Source organism: Gorilla gorilla, chromosome 19 (genome assembly GCF_029281585.2).
Source record: "Gorilla gorilla gorilla isolate KB3781 chromosome 19, NHGRI_mGorGor1-v2.1_pri, whole genome shotgun sequence".
NCBI classification, from domain to species: domain Eukaryota; kingdom Metazoa; phylum Chordata; class Mammalia; order Primates; family Hominidae; genus Gorilla; species Gorilla gorilla.
The window spans coordinates 81210886-81238161 of NC_073243.2; the positions used below are offsets into that span (position 1 = coordinate 81210886).

Consider the following 27276-nt stretch of genomic DNA (forward strand, 5'->3'; position numbering starts at 1 on the left):
CACTGTTTTATCAAAATGTGGGCATGTACTGAAATTGAAATACCACTCACTTTCTGGCAGAAATGTCGTCAGCAAAGAGTGAAAGGTTGGTACTCAAAGTTTCCATTTTTATTGCATCCAGAGACAGAGGCTAAAATCTCATAAAGGTGAAAATAGTATGACATTTCAAACTCTGCCCAGAAAGAACACAAATGGCAGCAAGACATGAGGCTGAAGACGTGGGGGAAGGAGGAAAGGGAAATGAAAGAAGAGCCACAACAAGGAAAATGTCATGCTCCTGGAAATGAAACTTCAAGATGCTGGGACTCCCCCTCAGAACCGTAGGGACTGACTCAGCACATGTTGATCAAATGCTAGAGACTATTCATTTAGGACCAGAGTGGCATTAGCTTTCCTACAGCCATCGTCACCTGCTTGACACCCTTGGATGTTGGGTTTTGTTTGTTTGTTTGTTGTTTGTTTTTTTGTCCACAGCTCTTGTGGTCCCCAGCCTCTCTCTAGAGCAGGGCTGGATTTTTTTTTTTTTAATAAGAAAGCTGGTGCCCAAGATTGTTTTCCACCTTAAGGATAAAACCTGTTAAGAAAGGTAAGTTGACAGTAGGTGGGGGCAGGTCATACAGATTTTATAGAATGTGTCATAGAATGTGTTTTCAGTATTTTTCAAACATCAGATTTTACCCAGGTTATTACTGTTGCAACATTTACTGCCTGTTATTATTGCTGTTTCACTTTATTGTCCTTCAATATATAGTCCCAAGGTGAGTGACTTTTAAATCATCCTCATTTAGGACAAATTGCTAAAGGCTTAAGGATTATTTTATAAGCTTCATCTAAAAACTGAGTCAGAGGAATGCTTTTGTCCTTGAAACAGTTTGTTTCCCAGGGTTCTCATGATACACTGGTATCTGTCCAACTAAATTCATCATTTCTGTAGAGAATAGAGTCAAAATTTCTGTTCCTAATAGATGGATCCAGATAGTAAACATTAGTAATAAGACAAGATGCTCAGCCTGAATTTTCCCAGGAAAACCTTTGTCCTTACTAATCAGGAAAAAAAAAAAAAAAAAAAAGGAAGATCTGGGCTAGATTTTTATCCAGTTAACAAACAACAAACAACCAAATAATGCATATACCCCTCTAACATTTTAGGATCTCAATCTTGTTAAAAGATAAGTTCTCTGAACTTGCTAAGACTCTACCGGTTATATAGGAACACCACAGAACTTATTGCAATCTGAAGATAAAAGAAAGTCTTTTTTGTGTTTTGCCTGTTGGGCAAATAGCCTGAACAATTACAAGAAAGGAAGAAAAGGAGACTTGGCCAACTGGTATCAGGAGTCTTAACAAGGTCAGTGTGTTCTGCTTGTGTATGAGAAAGAATCAAATGGCTTTTTTTTTTTTTTTTTTTTTTTTGAGGCAGACTGTCACTCTGTCACTCAGGCTAGAGTGGAGTGGTGCAATCTCAGTTCACTGTGCAATCTCGGTTCACTGCAGCCCTGAGTAGCCGGGACTACAGGCGGGCCCCACCACACCTGGCTAAGTTTTCTATTTTCTGCAGAGACAGAGTCTCACTATGTTTATTAGGGCTGGTCTTGAACTCCTGAGCTCAAGTGATCTGCCCACCTCAGCTTCCCAAGGTGTTGGGATTACAGGCATGAGCCACTGCACCCAGCTGGCTTTCCTTTTTAATGATTCACTACATCATACAAACTCATCAGACTGAAGGAAGACAAAGTACAAAAGAGAGACGAGAAAATGTAGCCATGAAAGGAAGTGATGGGTGAAGAGGAGGAGAAGAAATATGTCCAAGTCAGTTGCCACGCCAAACTGCTTGCTTCTACCACAGTCCAATGCTTCCCTCCTGATTTCACATTTGGAGACTTGAGTGTCCCCAAATAGTGTTCCTCATCCTCTTTTCTTCTTTCTGTGCTTGTCTCACAAAAGTAATGACAAAGTAATACAGTAAATGTTTGTTACCTGGGGGATAGGGTGAACTAGGTGGTTCTTCCTCAGCTTTCCTAAGTCTCCAAAGGACTAACAAGACCTGAGTGAGGAAAGAGAGAAGGCACTGTTGTTCCCCCACAATCTCTAGAAGGACTGGTGACGCATGTCATTTTTCTTTGAGCTCCCCACACTTTAGGCTTCTCTCTGAGGTCTTTTCAGCATCTCCTGCCCCACCCAAGAGTAAGCACCCCTGTGGAAATCCCCAGAACAAACCGGCACATGCTGTACCAAAATATTGTGTCTTGGCTTTGTTCTTTTACATCTTCACAACTAAAGGAAAGAGATACAATCAAAATGATAGTCCACTTAAATGATAAACAAGAGAATTTAAAGAGACATAACCCAGTTACTCACCCATGAAGTGACAATCTGTTAGCAGTTTAGGAGATCTGCGTTGGTAGATAGATATAATTTGGGATTTCTCCTTGAACATTTGCTTAATTCATGGGAATCTGTAATTATAGCTTTCTTGAAAGGGTATTTAGCTCAGTGTACAAAACATACCAATTTTTGTGAATCAGGCTTACAATTTTCTAACCAAGCTTTCAAAACAAGATTAGAAATGAGGACATAAATTATTATCGATGCACAAAATTGTCACTCTTTATTTGGCTTGGAAGGGTTTTGAAATGCCCAGAGAAGGCCCTGACAAATGGAGAAGATGGAATATGTCCCCTTCAGTTGGATTCTTGCTCCGAAGTATTCCTTGAGCCTATACTCCAAAGTGTGGCATTATAACTGGTGCAGACCGAGTCTGTCTTAAAACTGAAAAGGAGGATCCAGAGACTGGTACAAATGTCCCAACTCCTTTTTTTCTTACTTCGTTATTGTCAAATAATTGTAATGATGGGACAAGCTAAATCATGAGTCTTTTAAAGTCTCTCCGATTTGCTTTACACCTGGGGGGTTGTTGCTTGTCTCTGCTAATTTTAGCCATTTCACAGGCCCATGGGAGCAATTCTACCTAATGACAGTGAATCCAGCAGAAGTTCATAACTCACTGATCATTTAGTTTCTCTGCACTCCTCACCTTATAACTGCAGTCTTGTGGCAACTTTCCAAAAGAGAGCCACTGTGAATCAAACATAGAGTTTTATGGCCTGAATCCAGGTTAGATTATTTTTTTCAAGAAAAAGAAAAAAAAATCCAACAGTTACCAAGAAGCAGTCAGGCTTTACAAATATCACCACTTTAACCATGAGACCATATTAGGAAGGCTTTTGACTGGCATACAGGTTTGGGGGAGTCTGAATTTTCTATGCCATGGTCTCAGACTTCTGCCCCGTATACCTAGGCACTAATGTAGTTCATATGTACTATGTGTACCTGAAAAGTTGTGTGGCAATCAAATTTTCACAAATAGAATCCTGTTTTAAATACACTAAGAAAGTACCTACTTTATCCTTTAAACAAGAGGTCAGCAGACTTTTTCTACAAAGGGTCAGATAGTAAAGATTTTACACCTTTTGTACAATACAGTCTCTATCTCATCTACTTAGCTCTGCCATTGTTGCATAAAAGCAGCTGTAGATGATACACAAATGGGTGAGGCTGTATTCCAATGAAACGTTATTTGCAAAAACAGGTGGTAGATTAAATTTGGTCCCAAGGCTTACTTGGGAAAAAAAAAAAAAAAGATCTTTTGAAAAAGAAAAAATAAATGAATAATTTTTTAAAAACTTGTTCCCTAGGTCATAGTTTGCCAGCCCCTGCCCTAAACAAATAATTCTTGAATGCCTACTGTGGTGTGTAAGATATGAGTAAATACCAGGGATACACAGAGAACAAAAGAGAAAAACTGCTATTCTTGTGAAACTTGGAAGTTGGAGGTAAGCTATTTAAAACAAACCCACAATAAAGTACTTCACATAGTGCAGACTGTTTCTTTAAATCAAAACTCACTCCAAACAACCAATTGATTCACTTTGTAAATTTGAATTTTCATCTTCAGATTCTTTTAAAGTGGGCCCTTAGTCAGGAGCGGTGTCTCACGCCTGTAATCCTAGCACTTTGGGAGGCTGAGGCAGGCAGATCACTTGAGGTCAGGAGTTCGAGACAAGCCTGGCCAACATGGCAAAACCCCGTCTCCACTGAAAACACAAAAATTAGGCTGGCATGGTGGCATTTGCCTGTAGTCCTAGCTACTCAGGAGGCTGAGGCAGGAGAATTGCTTGAACCTGGGAGGTGGAAATTGCAGTGAGCCGAGATCATGCTATTGTACTCCAGCCTGGGCAACAAAGCAAGACTCTGTCTCAAAAAAATAAAAATTAAAAAAATAAAGTAGCCTCTAGCCTAAGATAGCTTGAGCCTAGGTGTGAATCTACTGCCTTACTCTGAAGTAAGCACAGTAAGTGTGGGGGCTGCAGGGAATATCCAGGAGGAACAATAATTTCAGAGGCTCTGTCTCTTCATGTCCTTGACCTCTGCTTACAGCAGCAATACTTTTACTCAGACTTCCTGTTTCTGGAACTTGCCTTCTTTTTTGCTGTGTTTATACTTCCCTTGTCTGTGGTTAGATAAGTATAAAGCCCTAGATCTAAGCTTCTCTGTCTTCCTCCCTCCCTCCCTTCCTCTTCCTCTCATTCATTTCATACACACTGGCTCACACATCTACTCTCTCTCTCTTTCTCTCTCAGAATGACAATTCTAGGTACAACTTTTGGCATGGTTTTTTCTTTACTTCAAGTCGTTTCTGGAGAAAGTGGCTATGCTCAAAATGGTGAGTCATTTCTAACTTTTCTTATGGATTTTGGATTATCTGTAGCATGGTTTCAGGTTACTCAGTTCCCTAACAGACCTGAGTCAGGCACCGGGTTTGAATGCAGTTTGAGAATTTCCCACATATTCAGTCATTTTTTTTAATGTTCTAACCACCATGACAGGGGGCAGGGGATCAATACTATGGGTGGTTTATAAGACCTCAGTATTCTCAAGAAGGAATGCATTTCACTCCCAAGTGTAGGTCTTAAATGTTGAATGATTACTCTGCTCTTACAAAAAGAATGCTCATGTAGATGCTATGACTGTACTTGTAGGAAAATGTCCAAAGTAATTTTACCTTGTCAGGAGATCAAACTGGATTCATTTTGTTTGACTTTTTAAGAAATCCTGAAAGCATAACTTTCAGGATGAGGTAACGTGCAGAAGCAATAGCTTTGTCTTCAGTGACCAGTGCTATATCCTCAGCACCTAAATCAGTGGCTAGAATATAGTAGACATCCAATAACTTTTGAAAGTGTTTTCAAAATACTTTAGTTTTGAGAGATTTATGTGAGATTTTAAGTAAATAACTGACTAGAGAGAGATCTAAATGAGTTTACTCATTGAAATACACTGAATTGCCTCCACGCAAACAAATTGGCCATATGTAATAATTCTTTTTGGGATCTAAAAAACTTAGTACCGAGAAGCCAACCCTGCCCATACATAAACACATTGTAATTATAACAAAACTAGGCAGAAGCTTCTAACAGCAGCAGGAGGCATGTGGGAATTTAGACCATCAACTTGCTCCTGCAAATTAAGCCCTTTCTCTTTAAGAGTTAAAAACTATTTGGCTATAGACAATATCAAACACATCAGCCTAATGACTCAGCTTATATATTTTGAGTCATGTAATTACGAAGGATGGAAATCCCTAGAATTTTCTCATTAAGGGAATTGTCAGAGAGTTTGACAGTTTTTACAGTATATGACTCACTTTATGGGGGATGATTATTATTCTATGCTAAACTTTGCCTTGGATTTCCACAAAGACTGATGTGAGGCAGGAAACATAAATCTTACTCTCTTTCGTGCCATCTGTACTCACTATTTCACCCTGGTGATCATACTATTTTTAAAATATATAAGAATGCTAGTTGAAAGCTGGGTTTTCACTCCAACTTTTTAAGTTTCAGATTTTTTAGAAGATGTATAATTACCCTATTCACATGACTATGTCAAAATACTTCCCAGTTTGGGGTATAGGAATTCACATTCAGTTGCTGCTTGTTGAAAGTTGTCAATTTTCTGATCATCACAAGGATGATCAAGAGAAGAAAGGGATACTTTGTAAAAATCCAAATCATTTACACTATTAATCAACTAACTCCATTCAGTAGGAAGAAGACTTCTAGATGACACTGGCTTGCCTATGATACATATTCCACAAAATTTAAATTTTTATGGATAAATATGTCTAGATACCTATTTAAATATGAATAATATTAATTATTGAGCATTTAAAGAATAATAGATTAACTCATTATTCAAAAGCTCTATGAAATTTCAAAACCATAGTAATTATAACACCATCAATTGACATAAACTTTTTAAAGAGAAGCTCAAATGTTTCGTGTATATTTTCAGAATTAGAATTCTTATTTTACCTTTTCATTACTTATTTCTCAGAAAATATTAAACTCATAGCTAATCCCTATTAAATCCTTACTGTGTTCTAAGCTACCTCTTTGTAAATATCCATTCAGTGATTGCTCATAGCATGAGTTTACATATTAGAACACATGTCTTAGAGAACTTGCCTACCTCACAGAGGACCACAGGTAGAGTATCCAGAATTTAAACGCACATCTGTCCAGCTCTGACACCACAGGTCTTAACCACTGTGTACATTAACTACTCTTAGCCAAGAATTTTTCAGCTCACGTCATGTAGAATATCCTTTTTGTAAAATGCCATCACGTTTTATAAGTCATTGAAGGGAATTTTTCTTGGTTACAAAGCAACTCTGCCCCATAATATCTACTGAAAAGCCAGTGAGCTGCTTCCTAAAACACAGCCATTTTAGGTGCAGGAAACAGTGTATAAATGGCTCATTGTATATTGTATGCTTTGCCAGACTGAGTGGCAGTGGGAGTCCTTTGCTATGTGGGTGCTGACATCTGCTAGAGTGTGCTGTCTCTATTGAAGAATCGTGAAGACAAAGCCGACCCACAGGAAGTCTGAATCCAAATAATAATGTATGTTCTGTGTATAGAATTGGTGGAAGAGAAAATGTCAGGACAGTGTGAGGACTGCCATGTAAGGTCAGAACCACTGCATTTAGAAAGCTACCACTGCACAGGGAAGAAATCTAAGTCTACAAAATTAGTGGGCTGTCTCTCTTATTTCGTGCTGTCATCAGAAGGAGGGCCATACCCTGCTGAAATTAAATAAAGAGCTTTTGCTGGTGGCAGAACTGTGAGCTGGATGGATTCTGGGAATGGCCAGAAAAACAAATGCCTGTGGTTGTGAGCAGTGCCCACACCCATGGTCTAGCTAGGGCTGTTTGAGATTTGTTGCTTTGACTGAACCAACCTGTCATTCAACTGGTTGGTCCATTCACAATCAGCTTTACTAACTTTCCCATTTTCCCTACTGAGTTATTTAAGTAAAGAAAGTGCTATTCGGACAGCCCTTGGTCTCTGGGACAATCAACTGGGATTCGATTTTAGTATATTCTGTCTCCAGTGTAAAGCCTTGGAAGCATCTAATTTCTAGTACTGATGAACCAAAAATACATGGAAGCAGTCCGAGGCTCACACTTGAGCACTCTGAGAATGGCTTTTCTTACTCCAGATTTTCTCAGGTCCCAGTGGGTGTATATTTTCTGACATATTTATTTCAGCCTCACTTTCCTATCATGTAAAACATACATACAAAATGTAGATTTCATTATAGGGTCTACAACACAGCTTAAGAAACCAAATACTATGTGTGACAGATTACACTTTCCAAAAGTAATAGCAAAAAAAAAAAAATCTGGTTCCCCACTTTCTTCCAGCATCCTGCTAGAATCTATCAGATACTGCGTCTATAGAAGAATCTATAAGAATAGAAGCAGTATGTACAACATTCACAGGAAGTTTCACCAAATCGGAGTCCTGCCAGATCTAATTCTTTTTCCCTAATCACGTTTGTCTCAGTCAGTAGCTTAAGACAATGGAAATAATCAGTGCCACTTTTAGATGGGATGCCTTTTTAGGCAAGGGAAAGTGACCTCTTAAAAAAGCAAAATTCTGACTGCAAGATAGTTATCATTGTCCTTCATTTAAGACAAAAAAAGATACTAGGGAGGGAATAAATTATGATTTGTAATAAAGTGAAAAGTGAGATTAGGTAGCATGGGGATAATGGAAATAAAGTGTCTCTTCTTTGAAATAATATGAACAATCAATGTAACAAATGTAGCAGAAAAAACTCCAGTTTAAATACAGAAAAGAATGTGTTCAGTGCCTCTGGTTCTTTAACTCAGAAATATTTGGAGGTTACTTACTCATTATGATGGATTTTTTTTTTCTATTGGAAAACTCTGTTAGCATTGAGCGTTTTTGGTTTTTGTTTTTTGTTGGTTGGTTGGTTTTGAAGCATTTTTCTTGTCTTTGCCCTTGGGCTTTCCTTCCTTAGATACTACATAATCCATTACTATTTCATGTCTGCCACAGAGTCTGCTATTTTATTAAGGTCATGCCATATTTCAAAAGGATGCATTTATTTGTTTCATTAACAGCTGCATGTTTGTTCATCCCCAGGAGACTTGGAAGATGCAGAACTGGATGACTACTCATTCTCATGCTATAGCCAGTTGGAAGTGAATGGATCGCAGCACTCACTGACCTGTGCTTTTGAGGACCCAGATGTCAACACCACAAATCTGGAATTTGAAATATGGTGAGGGATGGCGGTTTTAATGGTTGCTTAGACATCCTCTGTCTCTCTTTTCATATGCTCTTTTTAATAGCTGCGAAAGAAAGAATATGTGGCCTAATTAACAAATGTTAACATCTAAGGAATTCCCAAAGGCCTCCTGAAACTCCTTGTCCTTCACCAAGAACACTCATACAAAGCTCCTCTCACGGTTTAGCTTTCAGACCCTGAGACTCAGTCAAATGACGCTCTGGATCTTGGGGATCCCACATCCCTCCCAACTTCATATCAGAATTTAAATCCTGCGTCTCCTACAACACTCCTCACCAAAAATCTGTTTGCCCAACACGAGACAATCCAGTGTCTTTAAGTTGCATCTGAGAGTTAAACTGCCTTGTTTCCAATCCCAATACCAGTGCTTACTAGCTTTTTGACCTAGAGAAAGTTATGTAATGTATCTATGCCTCAGTTTCCTCACCTGTAAAATGAGATAACCTGCCTCACAGGAAGGCTGTAATGGTTAAATAATTTCATCATATAAATCATTCCAAATAGTCGGCCAGTGAATGACGAGTAATGGGGAAGCAACATTAAATTATAATTCTGTGAATATTGACCTAACTTCTACCATCTCGACACAATTTGACTTCAGATGATCCTCTCAATGTAAATTTTCCAAAAATCCACAGGAATAAGTTGGCATTTTGTTTCACAAGGTCTCACAGAAAAGGCAAAGAAAAAGAGTCTGGTTTGAAAGTTTACTAAAGGTCTCAGGGAACTTTATCTTCTCCTTCTCCTTCATCCATAAGTCATCTCTTGTTGCCAAGGATTACTATCTCTGGTGATTTGAGAAACTACTCTAGCTTGAAATTCTGACCTGAGGCTATCTCCAAATCCGTATCCGAATGACCTACTTTTTAGTTAGTGTCCTAGTGAGCAAAGTAAATCAGGATCCACCAGTAGTAATAGAAGGCTTCCTACATTCCATAGACACTGAGACAATTCTCCGTAGTCTATAGTCCAAACAATCCCTGAATTCCAGTTTATGTCAATTTATGGGAGCTTCCTGCATCTATTTATGGAGTGCTTTCTGCTGCAGTCCTTAGATAAACATGCTCTTGGACTTGAGTAGTGTACTGTGTTCTCTGTCTGCCTCTGTTCACTTCCCTAACACATTTTCCAGGAATAAAATATGTCAAAAGAACCTGAACCAGTTCGATGTCCACAATCTAGGCTGGAAATGGATTGCACTAAAACAGCCAAACAACTCATTCAAACAATGCACTCATTTTCATGGGCAAATCACTCTCCCACACGGAGGTTTGACTTTGGCTTCTTTAACCAGCTGGCTGGTGGGCTGAGTGTTCATCCTGGTTTCTCTTGGCCAAGCTGAGGTTGACCTTTCTGTTCACTTTCATTCACACCATATTTGACCACTTCCTTGCCCACTCGAACACACTTACCCTTTAACATATCTCTTGACTTTTCCTGTCATATTGTAATCTGTCCAGAGCCTCCTCTATTTGGGTTTTCCAATTGGATTCAGATATTTCAGTTGGAAAGGGACTGCCTTAAGAAATAAATGTTTTCAGTGGAAAATATATGTATGAGCTCTTTAATAGATGAACTCCTGGAGTTCAGAGCCCTTAAAAGGATGCCCAGTTTCACAAAACAGCCATACAGTCATCCTTGATTGTCCATTGCTCATTAATTTCATTCTCAAAATCATGGGAATGAGCTGAGGATACCATTTTAGATCCTCCTTAAATTCCCAACAGTACCAGAAACTTGCTACAGGTTGGGGCCTGTAATTGGATATTTCACACATACTTTCCTTACAAATATATTCTATACTCAAGGATTGAACTAAAAGTTATTGTCCTAGTTTCTCCACATCCCATGTTTACCTAAAATTCAGAAATGGGACCCCGCTCCCAGTCTCCCCTTCTATATTTATTTATCAAATCGTGACAACATTACCATCTTCAGATCTTTCCACCTGATGTTTGTCCTAAGCTTATTCCCTGGTATCTGTCTAGCTTACCCAAAAATTCGGTTTTTATTTGTATCCTGTTCCAAGTTGGGAAAGCCTATCTACCCCAACAAGGAACACAACTCCCTAGTAACTTTGAGACACACACACACATACACACCTACTCTTTAAAGCCTAAACAATCGCACACCCTAAAAGATAGCAGTTAACAAAAGTAACGATTTGGGAGAACAGTTTTAAGGAATGTCCCCAAAATAATCAACACATTTAGCCAGTTAATTAACTTAACATTTCTTCACCAATCTCTAGTTTTCATGACTGTAGGAGCTTAACCAGTCACTCTCAGACCACAATAAACCAAAGGTGAAATATTCTGTACCGAAAGCTAGGGCACTCTCCCCTGCTTTTAACCTCCTGGCCAGCTCACTCGAAGCCAGACAAACAGGTTCCTCTTTTTGTGCAGAGTCCAGGAACCATTCTCGAAAGGACTCATTTGAGCACATGCAGAGAAGAGTGTACACACATCCAGTTCACCAAGGGAAGCCAACACACATTGTGGGTTGTAGGTAGTAAAAGGCCTTCCTAGAACACACTCCTTAGGATTTAAACAAAATTACATCGGTTAATGGAAAGAATTCTTTCATATATGCAAACTTACCCAGAGGAACTTCTTTTCTGCCCAGATCTTCACTTCCAATTTGACCCAGTTATACCTCTTTAGAGCTATTTGGCTGAGCTTAAAGAGCACATAGGAAAAACAAATTGGTAACTGTGTTTATCACAGAAGAGGAAAATTAAATTTAGGGTTGGGAAAGGAAAATAACCCTATGATATTACTTTTATTCTACCTTTACAATGAGAATATATACCTTTGTTACTTCTTTAATTTTTACATTACTTACTTATTTTTCTTTGCTTTCTTGTTTGATTACAATGCATTTTAGGGGTAAAATTTACATGTGGTAAAATGCACAAAAATTAAGTGAATTGGGAGAAATGTCTATGACCTGTAGCCATTCCAATGATAAAGATACGGAACTTTTTTTTCCCCTAGAAGGATGCTTCATGTTCCTTTCCAGTCAATCTTCATACCCCAGGAGCAATCAAAATTCTCAATTCTATTACCCTTTGGTTTTTGCCAGTTTCTGATCATTCTTATTAATAGAATACTCTTTATTCTTTTCTGTCTTCTTTCATTTAACCAGTGTTTGTGAGAGTTAGCCATGTTGATGTCCATCTCATAACTCATCTTTTCAATTGCTAAGTAGTAATTCAACTGTATGAATACACCACAAATTTTTAATTCTTTCTCTTCTCGATGAACATTTGTGTTTTTTCAAGTTTGAGACTATTATTTTTTAGGTTGCTGTTCACATTCTTGGACAAATCAGTCTGTGTATATATATTTTCATTTCTCTGGGGTATAAAACCTCAGAATGGAATTGCTGTGTCATAAGGTAAGCATGTATCTAAGTTTATAAGAAACTGCCCAACAGTTTTTCAAAGTGGTTATACCATTCTACTCTCCTCCCAGCGATGCATGAGAACTATACATCATTCGCAACGTTTGACTTTGGGATAGTATCTCGTTAGGTTTTTAATTCGCATTTCTCAAATAACAAATGTTGAACAGCTTTTCATATACTTGGTCTTTTGCCTGTCTTCTTTGGGCTAGTATCTGTTAAAAGTACTGAATTATTTGTCCTTTTGTTATTGCTGGATATGAGTTCTTTATACATTCTGTATACATTTCCTTTGTCAGATAGATGTATTGCATCTATTTCCTATTCTGAAGTTTGCCATTTTATTTTCTTACTGGTGCGTTTTAATAAGCAAGAGTTTTTTTTTTATTTTGATGGAGTCTAATATATCATTTATTTTCTTTTATATGTAGTGCTTTTTGTATCCTTCCTAAGATAACTTTGCCTACTCCCAAAGTTGGGAAGATATTTTCTCATGTTTTCTTTTAAATGTTCTACAGTTTTAGCCTTTAAATTTAGTTTTTTTTATTATTATTATACTTTAAGTTCTAGGGTACATTTGCACAACGTGTAGGTTTGTTACATATGTATACATGTGCCATGTTGGTGTGCTGCACCCATTAACTCATCGTTTACATTAGGTATATCTCCTAATGCTTTCCCTACCCCCTTCTTCCACCTATGACAGGCCCTGGTGTGTGATGTTCCCCTTCCTGTGTCCAAGTGTTCTTATTGTTCAATTCCCATCTATGAGTGAGAACATGCAGTGTTTGATTTTTTTGTCCTTGTGATAGTTTGCTGAGAATGATGGTTTCCAGCTTCATCCATGTCCCTACAAAGGACATGAATTCATCCTTTTTTATGGCTGCATAGTATTCCATGGTGTATATGTGCCACATTTTCTTAATCCAGTCTATCATTGATGGACATTTGGCTTGGTTCCAAGTCTTTGCTACTGTGAATAGTGCCGCAATAATCATACATGTGCATGTGTCTTTATAGCAGCATGATTTATACTCCTTTGGGTATATACCCAGTAATGGGATGGCTGCATCGAATAGTATTTCTAGTTCTAGATCCTTGAGGAATCGCCACACTGTCTTCCACAATGGTTGAACTAGTTTACAGTCCCACTGACAGTGTAAAAGTGTCCCTATTTCTCCACATTCCCTCCAGCCCCTGTTGTTTCCTGACTTTTTAATGATCGCCATTCTAACTGGTGTGAGATGGTATCTCATTGTGGTTTTGATTTGCATTTCTCTGATGGCCAATGATGGCTAATATTCAGAATCTACAATGAACTCAAACAAATTTACAAGAAAAAACAAACAACCCCATGAAAAAGTGGGCGAAGGATATGAACAGACACTTCTCAAAAGAAGACATTTATGCAGCCAAAAGACACATGAAAAAATGCTCATCATCACTGGCCATCAGAGAAACGCAAATCAAATTGCGTTTATTTGTTTCTCATGTCTTATGCATTGGCTAAAACCTCCTGTACACCACTGAATAGAAATGGTGAAAGTGTATATTCCTGTAATGTCCTGGTCTTAGGGAAACAATTCATGTTCACAATTTCAGCATTAAATATGATATTAACTATAGGCTTTTGTAAATGCTCTTTATCGGATTGAGGAAGTATCTTTCTATTTCTTATTTGCTGTGAGTTTTTAACATGAATAGATGCATTCATGTTATTAAATTATGCTTTGAATGCATCGATTGACTATAACCAGGTTATTTATGTCTTCTAGTCTGTTAACATGGCAAATTATATTGATTAATTTTTGAATGTTTAACCTGCTTTGGTTTCCTGAGATGTGCCCTACTTTACAATTATGTATTAAAATTAGTGTGTTAGTATTTTCTTGTGAAAGTTTGCTTATACATTTTTGAGGGATATTTGTCTATCAACTTCTTTTCTCTAATATTTTGGCCAGGTTTGGGTACCAGGATTAAGCTAGCTTCAAAAAATAGGTTGAGAAGGGTCATTCCTCCTCCAGTTTCTAAAAGAATTTGTGTCAGATTGACACTATTTCTTTCCTTATACATTTGATAGAATTTACCAGAATATAACCATCAGGCATAGAGTTTTCTTTGGGGGGAAGTTTATGGATAATAAGTTTAATTTCTTTGAGAGAAATATAATTATTGAAATATTCCATTTCTATGTGGGTCAGATTTACTAATTTGTGTTTATAAAAACATTTTCATTACATCTAAGTTATTATATACATTAAAATAACATTTAAAATTTCCTTAGTATACTTTTAATATCTGCATGTTCCATAGTGATATCTCCTCTTACATTCTAGATATTAGTAATTTATATATTTTGTTTTCTTAACCACTCTTGTTAGGGTTCACCAGCCAAAATTACCTATGAAAATCCCTTATGTTACCCATCAAGTATATGTGATATTATGTATATACCCTTTATACTATGTTATCATTTTCTTTAACACTTTTTTTAATCAATATTTTTTACAGCTCTTATTTCTCACATATATTCCTATGGAACATCAAAAAAAGCAATTACTTTTTTATCTAAACAAAATATTTGTTTTTCAATGATCAATTATAAAAATATAGACATTTCCCATAATTTTATAAATGTGTCTTGACTATTTCAGGTTCAATTGCATCTAATTCTAAGTAAATCATCACTAAGTATCATAGCAGCAGAAGGCCATAAGATTTTAATTCATTATCTCTCATTCCTGAACATGCCTCCCCACTCACCCACCCACATACCTATGAACAGAGTTAAAGTCAAACATACATCAATGCACATATGATACTATTCCACTGTATACAGGAACTCCTACCTGAATCAAGACATATCCCCTTTTTATTCCTACAGTGGGGCCCTCGTGGAGGTAAAGTGCCTGAATTTCAGGAAACTACAAGAGATATATTTCATCGAGACAAAGAAATTCTTACTGATTGGAAAGAGCAATATATGTGTGAAGGTTGGAGAAAAGAGTCTAACTTGCAAAAAAATAGACCTAACCACTATAGGTAAGAAGTTGTATATAAGAGTATGGTTGTTACTTTTGGGATACCTGAAAACACTGTGTCTGGACATTCTGTAGGTTAAAAGTAGACAAATAGTGGAAACAATTGGCAATAGATAATAGCTAATTCCCTACTGCAAATTTTTATAATAAATGAAAAGCTTGAAATTTATACTTTCCTGCCATGAAAGAATTCTGAGGATCTTCAAACCCAGCTGTGAAAGACAGTGTTTGTGCAAACCTACATGAAGTGGCTAACTGGAGCTGGGCTTCCTGTCATCCATCCACAGGTGTCCTTTCCTTCCTTATCTGTCCTTTCCTTCCTCACCTGTCCTTCTCCCAAATTCCTTGTGGTCTTCTCCCCAAATCCCCACAACATTCTGAGTAAGTTTAGCTAACTTATCAAGTTATTTTAAAAAATATATATGCCTTCTCTATTAGTCAGAGTTTTCTACAAAAAAAAGGGAATCAATAGGAGGATAGATAGATAGATGATTGATAGGAGAGATTTCTATTAAGAAATTGACTTTTGTGGTTGTGGGAACTGGCAATCGCAAAAATCCATAAGGCAAGCCAGTAGGCTAGAAATTCAGGAAAGAGTGCAGTATTGAGTCTAAATTCCGCAGGGCAAGAAACTCAAGCAGATTTTCTGTATTGTACTCTTGAGACAGACTTGCTTCTTCTTCAGGGAACCTCTGTCTTTGCTCTAGAGGCCTTCTACTGATGAGGTGATGCCCACCACATCATGGAAGGCAATCTACTTTACTCAAAGTTTACTGATTTAAATGTTAACCATGTCTTAAAAATACTTTTAGCATTCCCTATTTGCTCCCCCTTCAACCCTCAAAAAGTAAATTAAAGGTAAGAGAGCAATACTCATTAGAGATAAGAAAGAGTAAGAAACCTAGCTCAGCTTTGTCTCAGTTTTGTTTCACTAAGATGATAAAATAGAGAGTTAAAGCAGAAGTTCCATGTGTGAACAATTAACTTGTGAAAAAGCAAATGTAGTAGAAAAGAGACATTAGGCAGATGGCTGTGCATGTTGGCCACACAGAAGCAGCACTGGCCATGACCAGTGTGGGTCCTGGTTAGGGGCAGAGGACTGGGTTTGACAACAACAGGGTATCTCTGAAGTTATAAAAAGTTGGGTTCTGATCATTTGGAGATGAGGCCTCTATGGATAGGGCACCATATCTAAAGGTTCACCATTTACATTGCAAATATACATTCAGTTCTCTGAGAGTGAGCAGAGAAGGCAGAGGTTCTCAGTCTTCTGACAAGGTCCTGGAGCATCAGGGGAGAGCCCATTCTTAGAAAACTCCACACCAGCATGCAAGCCCTTACATGCACATAAGCACTCACAACACACCAAGAGCCTCCAGGTGACATCTGCCACCTCCAAATCCCCATATCCCACATGCTCAATGCACTTGCAGTCTCCATCCCCCAGCAGACTGCAAATCTGACATGCCTCATCCGAACGGCAAGGGGGAGAGGTACGTATGGTACACACACTGCTGATGGCATAGGCCCCTTTGGAAGGGGTAGTGTGAGTCTCTTGGGGCTATGGCAAGCACCCCTGGACAAGCAGGAAGAGAGGTGGTGGAGGCATGTTTCACAGTAGCATCTCCTTCTAGGTCCTAATGGGACACTTCATTAATGGAACTACCGTTTAAGTGAGTTTAAACTGGATGCTTCTGATTGAGCCCCAGAGCCAGCGCTCCACTGCCACCACCTGCACCCTCACTTCCCCTTGTTTAAGCATCTTCCAACCCAGTAAGGCTGAAGAGGGAAGCTTCCTGCCTTCCCACTTCTCTTAGCAGAGTAGATTGATATGATTATTCAGATTGTACAAGAATCTATTCCCTCTAAAGTATTGCTTGATGAATGAGCCCCTTTTTCTAATTTGCTCAAAGAAATCATTTGGGCTTGAGGCAGAACTGTCCAGAGGGCACGAGGACCAGCCATTGTGATATGTAACAAGGTAGAGAAACAAAAGCTAAACGAAGAAGAGTGAGCCTCAGAATCAAAGAACTGGATTTGAATCCTTTAAACCATTTTACAGAGGCCTGAATGTAATTAACTTCTCTGAAATTCAGTTTCCTTATCAATATGCTGGTGATAAGTGACTATTGTTTGAAGACAGCATAAGCAAAGCATGCAGTACTTAGGAGATGTGTTCTTCCTTTAATTCCTCTATTATTAAAAGATGGGCACAGGGCCGGGGCTTCAGCTCAGAAGGCCTTGTTGAGAATGGAATGGAGAGCAGGAGCAAGAGAGAGGGGCAAAGGCATTGCCAGCATTCTCTGTTTGGCTGTTCTCCACCCACTGCCTTTCCTCCTGCCTCCCTCTAAGTCCAGGGCATTTTCCCTTTTGATAAACTTCCCCTTTTACAACACATCCAAGGGTGAAAAACAAAGTCATTACTTTTTTTTCAGTACCTCTAAGGCAAAGCAGCAGAAACAGGCAGTCACCACTACAAACAAGTGACTACAACAAGAGCTGGGCCCAACTCTGCCATGTGGGTTGCATTTTATTGGGCCGGCAAGTAACTCTAAATCCCAGCTCACTCTCTACTGAGTGAAAGTTTGATGAACACGCATCTTCTTGTGAACAACTGCGCCTGAGATCAGTCATGCAAGAAGTAGCACCCCCACCCCCAGACAACTAACTTCCCAGGTTGTGATCAACAAGCAGCCAAGAGGCCAGGACAGGGAAGTCTCAGGACCTTTCTAGGAAATCGATACCTTTCTCTGGGTTTGTTCTGCCTGAAATAATACCAATCTCCCTCCAACAGCTTAGCATGTGTGGAGCATTTGATCCTAACAGCAACCCTGCAAGGCAGGAAGGCAGTAGGGAGAGGCCCAAGAGGAATTCAGCATTAAGGCAGTGAGACTGACAGAGGGGACCCCCTGAGGACATTCTGGAAGGTCTTAGCCAGGGCCAGGATGCAGACCCTTCATGTCACTGTAGCTGAGATGAGGTGCAAGGTTCACAGCATATAACCTAATTTGATTACAAGAATGAAGACTCAGAGTTTAAATACTCCTGCTTTGGGGCTCATTAGTAACAAGTTCTCCAATATTCAAAAGGCAAAGTGGACGTGTTTTAGTGTAAAATTAACACTAGCTGCTGTAACAAATAAGCCCCCAAACATATGATATCTCAAACACCGTAAGTTTATTTCTCACTCACATCAGAGTCAAAATGGATGTTTCTAACCTGCAGCTGGGGCTTCTCCAAGCGGTATTCAGGGCACTTTCCATCCTGTGGCTCCACCGTCTGTAATGCAGGACTCCAAGTGGTGGAAGAGGACAGAGCAGAGGAGTCACACATGGGTGTGTGTCTGGGCCAGGGTGGAAGTGGGTGTGCATTTCTTCTGCCCACCTCACTCACAAGGCCACACCCCACTGCAAGAGAGGTTGGAGAATGTGGACTGGATTTAAACCCAGGAAGAAGAAATGGTTTTCTGAATAGTTGGCCATTTACTGACACAAAAAGGGTCAAAGTGACTTGCAGAGGAGACGAATTTTAAATACTATAATTATTTCCTTGGCTGCCCTTTAGACATAATTTATTTCTTTTTCTTTTCCAGTTAAACCTGAGGCTCCTTTTGACCTGACTGTCATCTATCGTGAAGGAGCCAATGACTTTGTGGTGACATTTAATACATCACACTTGCAAAAGAAGTATGTAAAAGTTTTAATGCACGATGTAGCTTACCGCCAGGAAAAGGATGAAAACAAATGGATGGTATGTAGTTCAGCTACATTAATAAAATAAAAACTTATGAATGTTTTCTATTTTGTTGGCCTAGTAGTGCGTTTCCCCTGGGAGGGCCCAACAATTTTGCTTTCAAAATCTACCTTCTACTGAAAGAATCTCCCAATATTGGCCCCACGAAAACCTGGATCTTCCCTGATGCATACTCTTCTAGCTCTGGTTGTTTTCTTCTGCTCTAATTTTGGTCTTCAGAATGTTTCTACGTTAGTGAGTTGGATAACAATATAGATTGAGGCCAAATTAATCCTCTGTATTCAGGGGCCTCAAAAAGTGTCATGTCTAGTGCCACTTTCACAGGCAAATCAGGCAAAATGTATATCTGCTTATGATCACCAAGTCGTAGCCACATTCTGGTTTATGAGATTCATGGGACCAGCATGAGGTAAAGAAAAGAGGCATAATGTTTGCCTTTGTTTTGTTTTTATTTTAAAGCCCAAGATCTTGGTTTTTGAAGTAACGGCTTAATTTTTACCCTTCATAATCAGGAGAGTTACTTAGATGCTCTCTTCATGATTTGTTGAGGTTGGAATGATTTGGCAGTCCCTGAAATTTATTCTGGGGAGGAGGTGGCAGAAGAGTGGAGTGTACCAGGTTATGAGATTTCTCTTAACCCACCAACCTAACTTCTGTTCCTTCTGCACCTCAGAGACGAAGAAGAGATGATGATTTCTCTTCCTCAAGTCCTTCTTATTCTTGCTGTCCTGTTTTTTCAGGCCAGGATTGGCCTTGTTTGTTTGCAGTGTGATGCAAGATGCCACTTGCATAAATGTAACAACTGCCCCAAACCACCTGCTCCCTCCTTCTACTCACCCACCCCACCCTTGATCCTGCCATCTTTCCTTATTCATCTGAAAATTGCACCAATCGAAAAGCAACTTAGTGGAGAAAGGAAGGATTATGAATAAATGCTGCCAGGACAATTAGTTAACTAAAAAAATAAATAAATAGATAAATTCAATAAATACATGAATTTTTTTGAGATCGAGTCTTGCTCAGTCATCCAGGTTGGAGTGCAATGGCGCCATCTTGGCTCACTGCAACCTCCGCCTCCTGGGTTCAAGCAATTCTCCCATCTCAGCCTCCCAAGTACCTGTGATTACAGGCACCCGCCATCATGCCCGGCTAATTTTTGTATTTTTGTAGAGCTGGGGTTTCACCATGTTGGCCAGGCTGGTCTTGAACTCTTCACCTCAGGTGATCTGCCCACCTCGGCCTCCCAAAGTGCTGAGATTACAGGCATAAGCCAACACGCCAGCCAAAAATTGTTTTAATTAAAAAAAATTAAACTAAATGCCTAGGCACCTTCATATAACAACAACAAAATACCAGATGATTTAAGGAAATTATATAAAAGTGAAACTCTAAACAAACTAGAAAAATTATAGCCAAATGTTTACATAATCTTGACATGAGAAGAACATTCTAAGCATCAAATCTGTTGAAGAAAAGAAAGGATTGAGACACACAACTACATAAAAAGTGGAGGTTTATATATGTCAACACACACAATAATCAAAAATCAAAAATGCAAATTTAAAAGTAAGCTTAAATTGCCACATAAACAGCTGATAGATGGTTAGTATCATTAATAGATAAAGAACTCTTATAAATCATTAAAAAACAAATATCACAATAGAAAAATGAGCAAAAAAATTGGAAAAATCTCATAAAGTATGGAATAGATAAATTCAATAAATACATGAAAATGAACTAATTATCAAATAAATACAGATATAAATAGCAATGGACTTCTTTTTATCTGTCAAATTGATAGAGTGGTTTTTTTTTTAATCTTAAAGATAATACACTGTGTGGGGGAGACTTTTGTCTCTATATCACTATTCACAATGTAAAATGGCATCTTTCTGGAGAGAAATGATTCCTGCTCACTAACCTAACCTAACCTTTCATCTCCCCTTAATATGTGAAAGGATAGAGAGAAAAGAAGAAGATATTGAAGTGTGGAAAGGGAGAGCCTGGGCAGTGCCTAACTCACCTGAATAAGACCCATCATTTCACTCTCCTCCTTGACCACTCACAACATCCTTTACAAGCTCAGATTCTGTCCCTAATTTTGCTGTTGACTCCTTTACATATCAGAGCTCCTTATTCTAACAAATATGAGACAACTTCAGAGAATGCTTATGGGACTAAAGGAATCCCAATTGAAATGATTTGGGAGATTTAGGCAACACCTCTTTTCCCATCCTAAGAATGTAACTGCACTCTACTCTCTAGCGTGTGAATTTATCCAGCACAAAGCTGACACTCCTGCAGAGAAAGCTCCAACCGGCAGCAATGTATGAGATTAAAGTTCGATCCATCCCTGATCACTATTTTAAAGGCTTCTGGAGTGAATGGAGTCCAAGTTATTACTTCAGAACTCCAGAGATCAATAATAGCTCAGGTAAGGAATGGTGGTAGAGTTTTTGTTCCCTCAGAGTGCTTTGCATGTCCAAGTGTGGGAGCAAGTGAGAGGAAGATTGTTGAAACTAACCTGCAAAATAGGACACCCTTGGAGGGCACTCTTACACTTTCTTTGGAGAATGACTTGCCTGCTGTCTTTGCCCCTTTTGTGAAGAACAAGGAAGCAGAGGGAGTGGGGTCCTTATTAGCTGAGAATTAGTACAAGCCATCTGTGTTCCTGGAAGCTGCCATACATTTTGAACAAAATCCCCACCCACTACGTCCAGTTAACCAATTTAGCCTGGGACCCCATGGCTGCTGTCTCTAAGGCCCCTTTAAGAAGCACCTTTATTGGTGTCAGGTATGCAGGCAAGTGCGTCTGTCCTATGTCTCCTTTTCCAGAAGGATGAAGATGTCTTTGGGACTGGAACTGAGAATGTGTAGGAACTGAGACATCTCCTCCCTAGAATTTGCAACAGGGGTGAACATCCCTCTCATCATCTCCTGCTCTGGCTTCTTTTCTTTGGTAGAAAGTCAAGAAGGGAAGAGAGCATTGGTACCTTTGATGCTAGATCACGTTTACATTTCAAGTGGCAGATGCTCTGGGCCTGGTCACCCAAGTCAATGCCTTTTAAACCAAAATCCCTCCATAAAGCTGTCAAATATTTCTCTTAACTGAAAAGCAACTTTCAGGAAATAATAAGTGGGCCCACATTACTAAGTAAATGCAAAGAACCCTGAGACCCTACCCCCACTGCATGGCTACTGAATGCTCACCATGATCTATTCTTGTTTTCCAGGGGAGATGGATCCTATCTTACTAACCATCAGCATTTTGAGTTTTTTCTCTGTCGCTCTGTTGGTCATATTGGCCTGTGTGTTATGGAAAAAAAGGTGACCTTCTTCAACTAATAAAGAGGGTGATTGTGTGGGATCACGGACAGTCAGAGCTTAAGCCCCATTTATTGATGAGAAAACCACAAAGGGGATTAAGGCATTTCACGAATTTAGTGCCCAGTATCCCTCTCTATCCTCAGCGAATTTCCACAGTTAATTTCATAAGAGGCAAAAAGGTATTAACTGGACATTAGGCAAACCCTGTCCCCAAAGTAAGAATTCTGTAATGCAATGTTTCCCAAGCTTTTCTTCCAGTATCTCCTGAAGGTTGCAGAAGCCATCATTCACGGCAAATGCACAATGTACTTGAAGTCTTGACTTTAAGCATATAAATTCATGGGATTTTGTATTCTAATCCATGCTAAGGCTATGTTTGTTTCATCATAAAAATGATGTTTTAAACATGCACTTGTTAAATTACTTACTATTCTAGGAGAATGCCCTTGGCAGAAGGCTACATATCCCCAGGATTACAAATACCCATTTGAAAAGTACTGCCTTGAAAGTACTAAGCAATTTCCCCGGGTAACTTGAAAATATTCCCCCACTTCCACCAAAATTAGCTGCCAGAGCTGCTGTCAGTAAAGAGAAGGAATAAAAAGACAATACTTAAATTGGGAGTAAACAACGGGGTCAAACTGTACTTCCATAGCTCCACCAAAACTACCTCCTTGCAAGCCTTGGTGTTCCTTCCCTCTAGGGCTTTTTCCCAGAGGTATATTATTGTCATGTCTTGTTCACAGAACGGATTGATAGCTGTGGTCTCTGGTCCAACCCCTCCTTGAATTGATAGGGCCCCGAGGCCCAGAGAAAGCCAGTCTCTTGTCCATGGTCACCCACCTAATTGTGTTAGAGCCAAGACTAGAAATCTGTTCTTCTGATTCCAAGCTCAGAATAAGTGGGAAGACTCAGTGTGCCTGTGCTCTTTGCCGTTCACTTCATCTATCAATGTTCTCTGATTTCAGGATTAAGCCTATCGTATGGCCCAGTCTCCCCGATCATAAGAAGACTCTGGAACATCTTTGTAAGAAACCAAGAAAGGTGAGTGCTTTTGGTGCTTAAAAAGTGTTGTGTTGGCAACATCCCAGTGGCCAAGAATGATATTCCAGGACAAGGAACAGTTGAACCTCACCTTTTGGTATTTGATTCATCCTGTAACTAGGGTCCCTCCTAAGACCCTAGCTGCAGTAGGGAACTGAAATAAGATACACATCTCAGAACTTCTGGGCTCCCTGGGGCTGGAGGGTACAGCCAGTGGTCACTTCAAGTCTTGAAGTGTCTCAGAAGCTCCAGAAGCAAAGAGTCCATTGAGGAACATGCGGGCAATTCTGTGACATTCCCTGTCAGAAAACTCTTTAGACCTACTCCTGAACTGAACATTTGGTGGTGTTTCTCTCTGGTGCCATCTTAATACCTTTTCTCCTTTTTCTGTGCAGAATTTAAATGTGAGTTTCAATCCTGAAAGTTTCCTGGACTGCCAGATTCATAGGGTGGATGACATTCAAGCTAGAGATGAAGTGGAAGGTTTTCTGCAAGATACGTTTCTTCAGCAACTAGAAGAATCTGAGAAGCAGAGGCTTGGAGGGGATGTGCAGAGCCCCACCTGCCCGTCTGAGGATGTAGTCATCACTCCAGAAAGCTTTGGAAGAGATTCATCCCTCACATGCCTGGCTGGGAATGTCAGTGCATGTGACGCCCCTATTCTCTCCTCTTCCAGGTCCCTAGACTGCAGGGAGAGTGGCAAGAATGGGCCTCATGTGTACCAGGACCTCCTGCTTAGCCTTGGGACTACGAACAGCACCCTGCCCCCTCCATTTTCTCTCCAATCTGGAATCCTGACATTGAACCCGGTTGCTCAGGGTCAGCCCATTCTTACTTCCCTGGGATCAAATCAAGAAGAAGCATATGTCACCATGTCCAGCTTCTACCAAAACCAGTGAAGTGTAAGAAACCCAGACTGAACTTACCGTGAGCGACAAAGATGATTTAAAAGGGAAGTCTAGAGTTCCTAGTCTCCCTCACAGCACAGAGAAGACAAAATTAGAAAAACCCCACTACACAGTCTGCAAGATTCTGAAACATTGCTTTGACCACTCTTCCTGAGCTCAGTGGCACTCAACATGAGTCAAGAGCATCCTGCTTCTACCATGTGGATTTGGTCACAAGGTTTAAGGTGACCCAATGATTCAGCTATTTAAAAAAAAAAAAAGAGGAAAGAATGAAAGAGTAAAGGAAATGATTGAGGAGTGAGGAAGGCAGGAAGAGAGCATGAGAGGAAAGAAAGAAAGGAAAATAAAAAATGATAGTTGCCATTATTAAGATTTAATATATATCCAGTGCTTTGCAAGTGCTCTGCGCACCTTGTCTCACTCCATCCTGACAATAATCCTGGGAGGTGTGTGCAATTACTATGACTACTCTCTTTTTTATAGATCATTAAATTCAGAACTAAGGAGTTAAGTAACTTGTCCAAGTTGTTCACACAGTGAAGGGAGGACGAAGATATGATGGCTGGGAGTCTAATTGCAGTTCCCTGAGCCATGTGCCTTTCTCTTCACTGAGGACTGCCCTATTCTTGAGTTCCAAACGTCACTAGTAACAGGGTGTGCCTAGATAATTTATGATCCAAACTGAGTCAGTTTGGAAAGTGAAAGGGAAACTTACATATAATCCCTCCGGGACAATGAGCAAAAACTAGGACTGTCCCCAGACAAATGTGAACATACATATCATCACTTAAATTAAAATGGCTATGAGAAAGAAAGAGGGGGAGAAACAGTCTTGCGGGTGTGAAGTCCCATGACCAGCCATGTCAAAAGAAGGTAAAGAAGTCAAGAAAAAGCCATGAAGCCCATTTGATTTCATTTTTCTGAAAATAAGCTCAAGAGGGAATAAATTAGAAACTCACAATTTCTTTTGTTTGTTACCAAGACAGTGATTCTCTTGCTGCTACCACCCAACTGCATCCGTCCATGATCTCAGAGGAACCTGTCGCTGACCCTGGACATGGGTACGTTTGACGAGTGAGAGGAGGCATGACCCCTCCCATGTGTATAGACACTACCCCAACCTAAATTCATCCCTAAATTGTCCCAAGTTCTCCAGCAATAGAGGCTGCCACAAACTTCAGGGAGAAAGAGTTAGAAGTACATGCAATGAGTGAACTGACTGTGGCTACATTCTTGAAGATATACGGAAGAGACGTATTATTAATGCTTGACATTTATCATCTTGCCTTTCTTGGTCTAGACTGACTTCTAATGACTAGCTCAAAGTCAAGGCAACTGAGTAATGTCAGCTCAGCAAAGTGCAGCAAACCTGTCTCCCACAGGCCTCCAAACCCTGGCTGTTCACAGAACCACAAAGGGCAGATGCTGCACAGAAAACTAGAGAAGGGGTCATAGGTTCATGGTTTTGTTTGAGATTTGTTGTTACTGTTTTTCTGTTTTGAATTTTCTTCTTTGTTCTGTTTTTACTTTATTTAGGAGGACTAGGTGTTTCTGATATTTTAGTTTTCTTGTTTGTTTTGTTTTGTGTTGTCTGTGAATGGGGTTTTAACTGTGGATGAATGGACCTTATCTGTTGGCTTAAAGGACTGGTAAAATCAGACCATCTTATTCTTCAGGTGAATGTTTTACTTTCCGAAGTGCTCTCCTCTGCACCAGCAGTAATAAATACAATGCCATAATCCCTTAGGTTTGCCTAGTGCTTTTGCAATTTTCAAAGCACTTCCATAAGCATTCCTTCCACCTCCTTGATAGGCATTTATGGAAAGCCTGCTACATGTCAATCATACTGTTAGGCACAGGGGACCTAAAGACACATAAAAGGATGGCATTCTGCCTCATAAATTGCAAAACCTAATGAAAGTGACTGCTTGGTAAACAAATTATTATTATATTATAAAATGCTATAAAAGAGCCATATTGAAAGTGCCCTGTTGGAGACAGGGCAAATGCCACAAAAATGATGTAAATTTACATGGAGGAAAAGTAGAATCTGCCTGGTTTGTAGGCAGCAGAAGACATTTTTCATCAGTGGGCAGGAGTTCTTTACCTTTTGTAGAAATGGGAGTCAAGTCTCAAATAGGAGGCTCCACAAAATCTCATGCCAAACCTAGGTCTCTGATACCTTATTCACAGAGGTTCTTTGAAGTATTTATTGTTATTTTCTTTGACTTATGGGAAAACTGGGACAGAGGAAGACAGGTAAATTACCCAACCTCACACGTTAAGTCAGAACTGGGGGCCGTAATTTTGTATCCCTGGTATAAATAGACAATCTCTCGAAGAAATGAAGAGATGACCATAGAAAAACATCGAGATATCTCCAGCTCTAAAATGCTTTGTCTCAATGTTGTTTGGCATATGTTATCATTGGAATTTAGTGTCTGAGCCTCTGTCTGTTACTGTAGTATTTAAAATGCATGTATTATAATCATATAATCATAACTGCTGTTAATTGTTGATTATATACCTAGGGACAATGTGTAATGTAAGATTACTAATTGGTTCTGCCCAATCTCCTTTCAGATTTTATTAGGAAAAAAAAATAAACCTCCTGATCGGAGACAATGTATAAATCAGAAGTGTAAACTGCCAGTTCTATATAGCATGAAATGAAAAGACAGCTAATTTGGTCCAACAAACATGACTGGGTCTAGGGCACCCAGGCTGATTCAGCTGATTTCCTACCAGCCTTTGCCTCTTCTTTCAATGTGGTTTCCATGGGAATTTGCTTCAGAAAAGCCAAGTATGGGCTGTTCAGAGGTGCATACCTGCATTTTCTTAGCTCTTCTAGAGGGGCTAAGAGACTTGGTACGCACCAGGAAGAATATGTGGCAGAGCTCCTGGAAATGATGCAGATTAGGTGGCATTTTTGTCAGCTCTGTGGTTTATTGTTGGGACTATTCTTTAAAATATCCATTGTTCACTACAGTAAAGATCTCTGATTTGACCGTGTACTATCCACATGCATTGCAAACATTTCGCAGAGCTGCTTAGTATATAAGCGTACAATGTATGTAATAACCATCTCATATTTAATTAAATGCTATAGAACTCTT

At 39.4% G+C, this 27276-nt stretch overlaps 1 protein-coding gene across 4 annotated transcripts; it reads left to right on the top strand.

The window, feature by feature from the left end:
• The first annotated feature begins 218 nt into the window (after window positions 1–218).
• Window positions 219–27276, top strand: IL7R (interleukin 7 receptor). 4 transcript variants are annotated; one of them, XM_055367717.2, is made up of 10 exons: window positions 219–586; window positions 3696–3833; window positions 4641–4723; window positions 8517–8655; window positions 14972–15129; window positions 18721–18878; window positions 21147–21315; window positions 22115–22208; window positions 23177–23252; window positions 23648–27276. In XM_055367717.2, exons 3-10 carry the CDS (start codon window positions 4642–4644, stop codon window positions 24149–24151), a joined length of 1380 nt encoding a protein of 459 aa, XP_055223692.2. In that variant the 5' UTR covers window positions 219–586; window positions 3696–3833; window position 4641; the 3' UTR covers window positions 24152–27276. The 4 variants fall into 4 exon arrangements, with proteins under 4 accessions (XP_055223692.2, XP_055223689.2, XP_063556891.1 ...); XM_055367714.2 differs by lacking the exon at window positions 3696–3833 and having other exon boundaries at window positions 351–586; XM_063700821.1 differs by lacking the exons at window positions 219–586; window positions 3696–3833 and having other exon boundaries at window positions 4469–4723.

Coding starts and splice junctions, on each gene's coding strand:
- IL7R (XM_055367717.2), top strand. CDS start 4,642: ATGACAATTCTAGGTACAACTTTTGGCATGGTTTTTTCTTTACTTCAA. Junction 4,724..8,516: donor AAGTGGCTATGCTCAAAATG/GTGAGTCATTTC, acceptor GTTCATCCCCAG/GAGACTTGGAAGATGCAGAA. Junction 23,253..23,647: donor TTTGTAAGAAACCAAGAAAG/GTGAGTGCTTTT, acceptor TTTTCTGTGCAG/AATTTAAATGTGAGTTTCAA.